Source organism: Misgurnus anguillicaudatus, chromosome 10, assembly GCF_027580225.2.
Source record: "Misgurnus anguillicaudatus chromosome 10, ASM2758022v2, whole genome shotgun sequence".
Lineage (NCBI taxonomy): Eukaryota > Metazoa > Chordata > Actinopteri > Cypriniformes > Cobitidae > Misgurnus > Misgurnus anguillicaudatus.
In genome coordinates, this window is record NC_073346.2 from 27,257,619 (window position 1) to 27,269,042 (window position 11,424).

Genomic DNA, 11,424 nt, shown 5'->3' on the forward strand with positions numbered 1-11,424 from the left:
AAATGAGTAAAGATATTCAATTTACCTGCAGAATTTAAATGATTTACAGTTAAAGGGATAGTTCACCCAAAAATGAAAATTCTGACATCATTTACTCACCCTCATGTTGTTACAAAAGGAAAATATTTCGAGCAATGTTTGTTACCGTTTTTGAATACCATTGACTTCCACAGTAGTTTGTTTACCTACTATGGAAGTCAACAGTGCTTCCGTTTTCTGCTTGAGCAGAACAAAGAAATGCATTCAGGTTTAGAACAACATGAAGGTGAGTAAACAATGACATCATTTTGGGGCGAACAATCCCTCTAAATAGAAATTAGAGCTGGGCATAGATTAATCTCATACAAAATAAAAGTAATTTTTTGCACAACATACGAGTCTGAGCTGTGTGCAATTACCACGCATATACAAATACACACACACACATTCATGTATGTATTTAAGAAACATTTACATGTGTATATATATTTTTATATATTTAAAATTTTATATAAATTAAAAACCGATATTTAAATAAAACATATATTAAATGTATATATAAGTATGTGTGTGTGTGTTTAAATATACATAATATTTACACACATCACAAACTCATATATTATGCAAAAACTTTTTTTTGTATGAGATTAATCGCGATTAATCTATGCCCAGCCCCAATAGAAATATAAGAAAATAAGAAAGAAAGCGTATATGAAAATGTGATTAATAGGCTACAGCTTTCAGGGCATTCAAACTTACCACAAAGTTTATCCACGGCAAAGAGGTGGCGAGTAAAACACAAAATAGTCAAAAAGTCAAACCAACAAAATAATATATATGCTAATGCTAACCATATAAGATTTATATTACCAGTTTATAAATAGGAGAGCAAGCTGTCAAATACATGACATGTTTGCATAAACACATGAGAGGTCAGAAAGGTTGTTTTTTTAACTGGTTTAACAACCCTTAGGGCATATTTCCAAAATACTGTTAAAACCGTTAACTGTTGTTGTAAACGTATTTGCTTGTTGACATGCACTAATAGTAATTATGCAGGTAAGTTTTTACCAGTACAATATACTTTAAAATGTCTTAGAAATAGGACGACTTACAAGTAGGGTAGGCCTCTAAATTATAAAATGTTGCATATACAGACCATTAGCAATTGTCAAGAATCATTGTAAATATGGGACAAACATAAAATAGAAAAGTGTGAGAAATGTGAGATGTGGATGTCTCACCCAGTAACCAAGCATAAAGTCTACGGTTCAAAGACATATCTCTCCTCAGAACAACATGAAGTGCGGCTGACAGAATCCTGATCATATCTGGACGTGTCGCCTAAAATAACGGGATTGATGTTATTATTATAGCAGTCATATTATGTATATATAGTAAAATTTCATTTCTGCAAAATGTTGTAATGAAGTGTTAGAATATATCAGATAATGACATAAAATATCTCATATTAAGCCAAATAGGGGAGAGAACAACCAATTTCAACAAATTAATTTGCATTGTTTTCATTAAAATACTGTTGTAGTCCTGTTAGCTTAGTAACACAGCGTTACAACTAACCCTGTCGTGTGAAAATGTTTTCAATCCTAGCTAAGAGTTGTTACTGACATCTTGTTGCTGACATCTTTTAAAATGGTGCTATGTTTTAAGCCACAAGACAGTGATTAATACAATATAGAATCAGTTTCCTGAACAGGGTTTAGATTAATCCAGGACTAGGCCTTGGTTATATTGAGACATTTAAAGAAACACTCCACTTATGTTAAAATATTCTAATTTTCCAGCTCCCCTAGAGTTTAATATTTGACTTTTACAGTTTTGGAATCCATTCAGCCGATCTCCGGGTCTGGCGGTACCACTTTTAGCATAGCTTAGCACAATCCATTGAATCTGATTAGACCATTAGCATCGCGCTCAAAAATAACCTAAAATGGTTCCAATATTTTTCCTATTTAAAACTTGACTTTTCTGTAGTTACGTTGTGTACTAAGACCGACGGAAAATTAAAAGTTGCAATTTTCTAGGCAGATATGGCTAGGAACTATACTCTCATTCTGGCGTAATAATCAAGGACTTTGCTGGCATAACATGGCTGCAGCAGGCGTAGTGATATTACGCAGAGCATGAAAATAGTCCGCTATTAAAAGTAACAAAGAGGACTATTTTCGGACAGTGCGTAATATCACTTAATTATTACGCCAGAATGAGAGTATAGTGCCTAGCCATATCGCCTAGAAAATCCCAACTTTTAATTTTCTGTCACTCTTAGTACACAATGTAACTACGAAAGAGTCAAGTTTTAAATAGGAAAAATATTGAAACTCTTTGGTTATTTATTAGCGCGATGCCAATGGTCTAATCAGATCCAATAGACTACGCCAAGCCATGCCAAAAGTGGCACCGCCAGACCCGGAGATCAACCGAATGGACCCCAAAACGGCAAAAATCCTACGCTAACCTCCAGGGGAGCTGGAAAATGAGCCTACCTTCAAAAAAGGTGGAGTGTCTCTTTACGTTCTGTACTGCTCAGCCCTATAAAATATTTGTCTTTAAAATAGCACAAGTGAAAACCTCAAATAGAATTATGAGAAAATTCAAGTAAAACTTGTTTCGCAGGGCACAATGAGAGGTTTAAATGCAGAACATGTAGGCTGTTACCTGGCTCATGTGAAAGGGAAAGCAGAACAAAATGAGGTCCAGGGTGCTCCTCTGCACTAACACACTGGAGTCCTGAACTGATGTGCTAACTGCCTCCACCTGAGAAAACGGATTATATTATAAACAAGATTTTAATGCCTATAATGTTATTAATTCTATTCTTAATTAAAAGCTGCTTTGTTGAGTAAGCTTTGCTTAAGTCAGTGATAAGCGTACCATCAGTTCGATGTCACTGCCGATGATGTAAAGCTGGTCCTCCATGGAAAGTTTTCGGTTAAGGTGCAGGAGAACAAAAGTGACTCCAGGCAAGCGCACAGCAGGGCTGGTCAGAATACTGCCCCACAGGGCACTGTAGAAAGCAGGCTGTTCGACAGCTGCTGCCACTTTTTCCAGAAGGGTATTGGTCCTTTCCAGGAAAGATAAAATGAGATTTAAATTTTTGATTGTGTATAATTGGGTATAACTGTGGGGCCTGAATGTCAGAAAATAATAATTTTTGTATCATTTCTCTATTGTAAATTATAAGCAATTTTACCTGTCATAGTACTCAGAGCCCTCCTCTAAACCAGGCAGTACACCAGTCAGGAGCCCCTGTAGGCCTGGTTTGAGAGTCTTCCCCAAGGGCAGGTAGTATATCTCATACAACCCAAGTAATACTGGCTTTACAGACATAGCAGCATTTGATAGTAAAGGGAAGAGCCCAGAACTGTGGAAGAGGGTGATGAAGTTACATATTAGCCTATAAAAACAACTGTAGCCGATTAATTAAGATTAAATGTAACCCTGCCTGTTTATATTCAGTGAAAATATAACACTGACTGTCACAGATTGAAATCAATGATTGAAATCAAACTTTTATGCTCCTATCTAATAGTAACATTGTGAGACTTTAACCTAGATTTCACAGGCACAGGCAGGATCATAAATATCCCATTTTACACAACCTCTACCTATAAAGAAAAAGATCTTTTGCCAGGCGCTTTGGTCCAATGATCTTGAAGATGATCTCGTAGGTCTCCAGGGCCTTGCGGTGAACCCCGCTGGGCAGCGCCGGGTGGAGGCATTGGGCCAGACGCTTTCCAATTGTCAGTTTCTTGGGGACAACCTGGTATTTGCCATTGTTTTGCAATACCTACAATATGGAGAATAAAAGATCAGTAAACCTACATCTCTGTTTACAAGTGACTATGGTTTTGTGGCGAGCACCTTATTGAGCTTTCCGAGCGCTGAGATCAGATCGGCCCATTCGCTTGAGTACTCAAAGTTTTTTAGGGCCTTGTCTACTGCCGCCACATAATTCCTGTACTTCGAGTCACCCAGGAGTTCCAACTCCTCTGCATTCATCGTCCTGCACAATGGGACTAAAATCCGAGGTCATGTACGAGCATCACACCTTTGGTTAGAAAAACAGATAACATTGCACAAAGGTTAAACACAATAAAATTAGACTGTACTACTAAGTGAGTAATGGCACAATGTTGATCACATGGTTAGTGATTATCAGCTCACACCCAGATTCCAGCATATTTAACCTTAGGCTTCACTGTATGGTACATTTTAGACATAACCAAACACACAGCAGCCCTTTATTGATCTGGAAATGGTGGAGTCAGTGTGGGTGAATTATTAACATTTGCGACTGAATGTAAGCGAGTCATCTTCAGGGTTCCCACACCTTAGTTAACTTCAAATTCAAGGACCTTTCAAGGACTTTCCAGGTCCAATACCCTAAAATTCAAAGACTAAATGTGGAAATTTCAAGTGAGAGGAAGGTTACATCGTGTTACCTTTTAAGATACATTATTACAGTTCCCTTTTGAGGGAATTGCGCTGCGTCACAGCGGTGACACTTTCAGGGGTAAGTGCGTCTGAATGTGTATATCAAATTCAACCAATGATGAGGCTTAACGACAAAGACAGGGTGATGCGAGAACCAGGAAGTATATCACTATGTGAAATATTGCCAAAGACGGCGTTACAGGGACACAGGAAGTATGGCAAGGGAGACGCAGCGTCTTATTCCCTTCTCATTGAACAACAGTTACATACGTAACCCGAGACGTTTTCATGTGTCAAACACAACTATGCAAAAAAGCATTTTGGTATGAATCAAGATTCGCATACAGAAGATATTAGCATTTAAAATGAAAAGTTTGGCACGTGTGCTTAAAAACTCTAGAATGTTTATGATATTATCCTACACTACACAGGAAATTATGTTTTTTTTTTCCAGAAACCTTCTGGCATAAAATAGATTCAAGCACTTTCAATGACCTGTATCTATGTATGTATATTTTCAAAAACTTCCCAGGGCCTTGAATTTTTCCCCCAGATTCACAAACTTTCAAGGATTTCAAAGACCTGTGGGAACCCTGCATCTTAAGCTGTAACCTAAAAGGTAAAAAATAATAAAAACAGCCACACAATTTTATTGCTGTGCATCATGCGATGTTGAAAAAACTCATACCTTGCAAAATAATGTGGTATTTAAATTAATTTAAATTGTATTAAAATACATTTGAAAAAATATATAACCAACTTATGTTTCATATGTCAGGGATAACAAAAATTGAATTTGAACCATAAAATATATCAGACATTATAACAATGTAAATTAGCATAAATAAAATAAATATCACAACTATCATGCACAGTTGCACACGGATGTATATCCAAACTAACATCCGCATGACAGATACTATATTATCTGCTTTGACCTAAAACTTTTACCATAGGTTTAAATTGCTCATTTATCGCAAGCCATTGCGATATGGAAATCACTGTGTGCAGATTTGCGATATTCTGTTTGTTTCGGTACATTGTACAGCCCTAGTATTTGTGTGATTCACAATGTTTTTGAAAATTTACATTGGGCTAAATGTATAACCAATGTAGAACCCATTACCTTTTGTGCTGCTAACGCAAATCTGTACTACTGAGCTAAATACAAGTTGCAATAATAAAACCCCTTATGGTTTATGAATATCATATTAACATCTTTGTTCCAACCCACAGTTTAAACAGCTGCTGGTCTACAAGCCTATGTTTACATGTAGAAATAGGACTGAAGCTAAGAAAAGATGACCAACATATGACATTTATATATATTTAAAAAATATAATAAGTGAAAATTTAGGGAATAGCCTATGACATTCTTGACAGAAACAGCACAAATCAACCAGGCATCAAGCTTTACTGTCTGTATGACAACATATACATGGTGTATTTGAACACAACTGAATAGTTTTGTTATGGTGACCAAATAAAATCAGTCAAGCTGCGAATCTTGCACTGTATGATTAAATACAACCAATAAACATACAGATTTTAACAGTGTATATGTCAGCAATTTGCATTTGCCATTGTGAATGTGATTTCCCATGATCTGCTGCTGAGAGTGAAACAAGGGACTATTATGTGATGAGTAGGCCCCCCTAATGTCCTCAACAGCAGTTAGCCAGTGTGACCACAACGTATCATACCCAGTATCTCCCCAATCACTCGTTACAATAACCCACAACATCAGTGAGAATAACGTCCACATCGAAACATAATCAAATGTCATAAACAAACGCTAACCCGCTTAGCTGCAGTATGCTCTGCTGTATAACAGTCTCCATTAAATAAGTGCTTACCGTTATCGGACGACTTGGTCTGAGGTTTGAACTATGAGGGGTTGTCTGTTTCTGTTTTGTCTTATGGGTGTATGGACGGATGAATAGATGGATGGACACAGACAGGTTGTAAGCGATGTACGGTCACCGTCGTCGGTGGACCCAGTGACAGCAATAAACGGTTCCCGGATAGCGCTGGCGAAATTACATATCGGCTTTCATTAAAACATGAGTTATACCAATGTATCAGTGTTGACATCAGTCTAAATTGGCGCGATACTCTGCGGATAGATCCATTTTTGATGAAAGGTTGACAGGTGAGATGATCTATTCTGCGCATGCGCGAGCAGTTCCTCGTTAAACAAAAAAATACGTCACCTTTTCATAATAAAAGTTACCCTGATATTTATTTCCGGGCGGTCTTTAAATTTGTAATATCGTCATCTTCGACTACGTCTACCTCGCAATAATAACACAGAGACGTGTAGCTCGAATTGAAACGTTTGAAAGTTTGTTTTTTATACTCATTTACGTCGAATTTAGAGAGACAAACGAATTTGCCATCTGACGGTGCTGTGCAAAAAAGAAACCATTACACACAACGTCATTCAATTGTTCATACCAGCACGCGCGTCATAGTTTCCATTGACCCTATAACACAATTTAATTTCTATACGTTTTGCTTTACTTACTATTTTTATTTCAAGTCAATGTACAATCATGTTCTGAAACAAAGAGTTTTTGTCACTGTTGGGTTAAAACACGGCCTGTTGTTCTTCCCTGCTTCTCATTTGAACGAAGAGCTGCACTTTACATCAAAAAGCACAAAATACACAAATCCAGAAGTGTTATCATTAAATGTAACCAATACAGCCCAAATTTGAGACTCATACTGGTATAGTTATTATAAAAATGTATAGATTTGTATGTGCATGCCACAACAGGACAGTAAATGATCAAATAGCCCTGCTATTGCTTCTCATTATTGTAGTCACATTTTTTATATATATATACATATATATATATATACAAATTTTTGTTATTCACAAGGTTTATTTGCACCATTTTTTAATCATCTTGGTTTATACATACTCTCGTCTACATCAATTTAAAACATTTGTTTTATCAACAAGATACAAAATACTATTTAAATTACAAGTCTAACAAAATTGACATTTAAAACTGTCACCTATAATTTATACTAAAATGATAACTTTTTAGTCTTCACAAAGTTAAACTGACAGTCAAGAAAAAGCACACACCAAGAAAATTGGGGGGAGGGAAGGGTTTTTATTTTTTAGACAACCAATTATTACAATATTTTATTATATACCAATTATTTCTAGATGGGCTTTGTTTCCATTTCTTTTGTGACATTATAAAGGTTGGGACAAATTCAAAGCCAATTATTCAGGACATCGTCAAATTTAGGAAAAGGACTTTAACAAATTCCAGAAAAATAACTTACTTTTAAAAAGGTTAAAACATAATTTGTAACTCTTAGAATCAAACTGCATCACCATTTGCTTTAAACATTAGTTTGCGGAGGAAAAACCAATGTCTGGAAGCAAATGTATGCTGCTTGGTCTTTAGCTTAATAACTTTAAATCAGGGGCCAAATAACTTTTGTAACAAAGCAAAATTAAAATACTTTTTTCACTTGCATAGGGTGGGGAGAAAACAAAAAAGTATAAAAGTCCCTTTCGAGTTCAAAATGTTGGTTTTTCTTTATTTTTTTATGTTGCACTTCAAGTTCGCTTTGCCCCTACTTAGTGCATTATACAAAAAATATGTGCAAGGTCACTGGGCAACAATTGCACAGTGCAGGGGTTTTGACGCACTATAGGCAATTTATTTTCTTTTTTTTTAAACAAAATATTCTTCAGCATTTGAAAACAAGCCATGTCCTTAGCACGACTTATACATTCAGTGTTATTACTAAAAATACTTTATCAGCAGGTTTCAAATTCCTGCAAAATGTACAATATGCTACAACATTTTATACATTTCATTATTTACATGGCTCTATTACACACATCGAAACTCATCAGCTTTGTTTTGTCATCTTTAAGATAGCTATTAATATCACGTTCTGCCAGAGAGGTAGTTTACCACACTCATAAGTGGGAAGGGGTGCTTCATCACAAACCCACAGTTGAAAGACCAACATTGTCTGAAATTTTTGAACACAAACGAACAGCAGTGCAAGAATAACAACAAGTGAGAAAGGGCAGTGTGCGTGTGTAAAATGCTGACTACTTTCTTTTAAACACTGTAAACGTCCACGCTGGACTTAATCCATATTGGATGCCCAAAGTCTCAGTTCCCCCACATCATGATACACACTTTCATAACATAACGTACACAACGTTCATAACATCAAAACGCATCGCAAAGCAAAAAAGGCCATGAAACGAGACCAGAGAAAAATCCATCCTGTGGTCTCGCAGTCACAACTCCCTCCGCAAATTTGCTGTGCGATCGTTCTAAAAATATTGCAAAGCTTAAAAAAAGGAAAACTGAATTCCAAAAGCGATTTGTCAAAGAAACAAAACCTTGATATACACGCCTGCCAATGCCTTACCCAAATGATTTATGGCACTTGTAACCAGATTTGGTCATCAAGGGGGATTTCACTAGAAAGTAGCAGATAAGATAGCTTTGGTAAACATTAAAAATTACACTTAGTCTTCTAAGCTATAACGTAAGGGATGCATAAAAAGTTTATCGCTGCAAACGAGCTTATGAACCTTAGTGAATTTCAACACCTATAGTGCAATGCGCGCAGCGCTATAAAAAAGTACAGGTGTTGAAATCACATGGTCCATTGTGCCACCTCATTAGGCTTGAGGTTAGTCGTATGACCTATGTTCACTTAAGCTTGTTCCCCCTTCATAATCTGTTCGCGAAGGTCTCCCTGCAGAACGAAGTCAAGTGGCTTTTACTTCCCGAAAAAGCTAAACAAAAAGATACCTGGGAATGCAGTATGCACTATAACAACGCTACAAATGCTGCTGTGCTTAGCACCAAGAAGTTTCTGACACTCCATACATGATTAAAACTCAAGCAGAGAGTGTGCATACATACTCAGCAAGCTGAAAACTAAACATAAAACCGAATATTCTGACATCTATTAGGCTGGGTTGAGAAGAAAAACACACTGACTGTCACAAACAGCCATCAAAAAAACAACAAAACAAAACAAAAGAGCATAACAGAGCAATGAGTAATAAAGGAGGACATCCAGTTCATCGTTTGTCATGGCATAAAACTCATGTTAAGAATTCTCAACCACCCCCTTAAGGCCACAACGACGTAATAAATAGTTAAGTAAACTTTAAAAAAAAACTAAGGTGATGGGCATCAGACTGTCAATCGAATGGTCATCACCTGAACACCAAAATCTAAAAATAGCTATAAAAATATATTACATCGTTGGAGCATTCAAGGTGAAGGAAGGAGACCAAAACAGAGCTTTCGTTCGAAGATTGGCTTAAAAAGAGCAGCAGTGAGAAACCACCTTAGGCCTGAACCTTCAGGAGGCTCTTCAACTGAAAGGTCATTTTCTCACGGTGATCGCAAGGACCCATAGGAAGAGACACCCAGTGGCTCGGGGGCTTAGGTAGCACACTTGGGGATGGTGGTTCACTAAACTTGGCTCCAGCGTAGTTCTGACCACACTGAGCTGACAACAGTTTGTTCAAATGAGACATAGTACCCTCCCAATTCTGATCAAATTGTGTGACAAAACGAACCGAGGCATTCTTCTTGTCTACAGTCTCAGGAGACCATGAATAGTTGGTGCCCTTCTCAACCCTGCGGTGAAGAGGCACCCCTAAGGCTCCTGAGGCGGCAGAATGCATCACCCCATTCTGGTCTCGGCTTCTCTGCTTCCCCCGGCCAATCTGGTGGCTCTTTTTGGGCGCTGGACGATCTGGAATGTTGTATCTCTCGCCACCTCCCATACTGCTTTAATTGGATGTCACCTAATCAGCAAAGCAAACAACAAAAAACAAACGGTAAATGTTTAATTTAAAACAATAAACATTTAGACATGCAAAACATTAGACAACAGAAAAGTGGGCAAACAGTAAAAAAACAACTGTATCAAATATCAAAGTTGTGGTGTTTCAGCGTACCAATAACAAAGGGCTACGTGCAGAACGAGACAGCCGTCCCGTTTCCGCCCATCCCCCAGTCACTTCCTCCACTTACCTTTCTGTTGTGAAAAAGTTGAGTGCGTTGCGTTCTTTACTTTTTAATTTCTCTTCGCCAATCGGGCTCCAGGTCCTCGAAGTAGTTGATCTACTTCTCGCTGCACATCTATGTCCAGCAGGATCTGAGGTTTTCATGTGCCAATGAGCGTTGTTTTGTCGTGAAACCGAGCTGAACATGAATTCACCTCGGCGCACGGTACTCTAGAAGCCGTATTTCTAAAGAAAAAATAAGTCTTTATAAGACGGCTTCCCACGTTATCTACAATTATATCACATATTTAAGTATTTTTATAGTTTTAATTATATTTAATATATCACAAGTAAACAACTGGTAAAAAAATAAAACAATATATTCCAATAAATTACAATTTAGAGTATGACATAATAAAGCCAGACGAAAATAGTTATTTCATCTAAAAGGTAATAACATAAACACCAGTCTTCCTCAGGTCAGCTCGACGTCATGTTTTTTTTCCAGAAAATTATCGAAAAAAATCTTAATTTTAAAGTTTTTTGGAAATAACATATGCATTTATAACACTGTAATGTTAAGCAAACGTACAACTATAGATTTATCTCAAACAATACTGGATTAGGTCATGTTTTTGGTCCCACACCAAAACAAAGAATCCTGAACGCAACATGGCGTCAGATCGGTCGACGACTCTCTGCTTAAAATAACGTCAAATCAACTTACCGACTTCCTCAGGCTTTGGTGGAATAAGCCTTTCGTCGTCACTAGATTTAATCCGTAATTTGTAGCTGTAAAAGGAAAAATATTTTCCCGAAATATTCTCCTTTGTGAAATCTGAGGCTACAGCAGAGTGGTATATCTCTCGTCCTGTTAGTCTCTCCTCGTCTACCAACAAAATGGATCCTCAACAAAGCATAAGTAGTTCTGCCGTGTGAGGCCCTGACCAATCAGCCGGCAGCAT

At 37.2% G+C, this 11,424-nt stretch overlaps 2 protein-coding genes across 7 annotated transcripts in view; both read right to left on the bottom strand.

Moving 5' to 3' along the window:
* dop1a (DOP1 leucine zipper like protein A) overlaps positions 1-6,642 on the bottom strand; it is a 34,238-nt gene extending 27,596 nt beyond the window's left edge. For 5 of the 6 annotated variants that reach the window (XM_055210480.2, XM_055210476.2, XM_055210477.2 and 2 more), the window contains exons 1-7: positions 6,294-6,642; positions 3,865-4,051; positions 3,609-3,790; positions 3,194-3,364; positions 2,875-3,064; positions 2,659-2,757; positions 1,224-1,323 (exon numbers count right to left, since the gene is read on the bottom strand). In XM_055210480.2, coding sequence (XP_055066455.2) covers positions 1,224-1,323; positions 2,659-2,757; positions 2,875-3,064; positions 3,194-3,364; positions 3,609-3,790; positions 3,865-4,002 — 880 coding nt within the window. In that variant the 5' untranslated portion in view covers positions 4,003-4,051; positions 6,294-6,642. The remainder of the gene's footprint in view (positions 1-1,223; positions 1,324-2,658; positions 2,758-2,874; positions 3,065-3,193; positions 3,365-3,608; positions 3,791-3,864; positions 4,052-6,293) is intronic. The other variant, XM_055210481.2, reaches the window with a different exon arrangement.
* A 900-nt stretch (positions 6,643-7,542) lies between these two features.
* On the bottom strand, positions 7,543-11,367 carry pnrc2 (proline-rich nuclear receptor coactivator 2). Its single transcript, XM_073872282.1, has 3 exons — positions 11,187-11,367; positions 10,488-10,705; positions 7,543-10,258 (listed from the first exon to the last, which is right to left on the bottom strand). The coding sequence occupies exon 3, from the start codon at positions 10,235-10,237 to the stop codon at positions 9,794-9,796; it is 444 nt and encodes a 147-aa protein (XP_073728383.1). The 5' UTR covers positions 10,238-10,258; positions 10,488-10,705; positions 11,187-11,367; the 3' UTR covers positions 7,543-9,793.
* Positions 11,368-11,424: the final 57 nt, after the last annotated feature.

Excerpts from the sequence above, each read along its gene's own strand:
- pnrc2 (XM_073872282.1), bottom strand. The coding sequence starts at position 10,237 with ATGGGAGGTGGCGAGAGATACAACATTCCAGATCGTCCAGCGCCCAAA.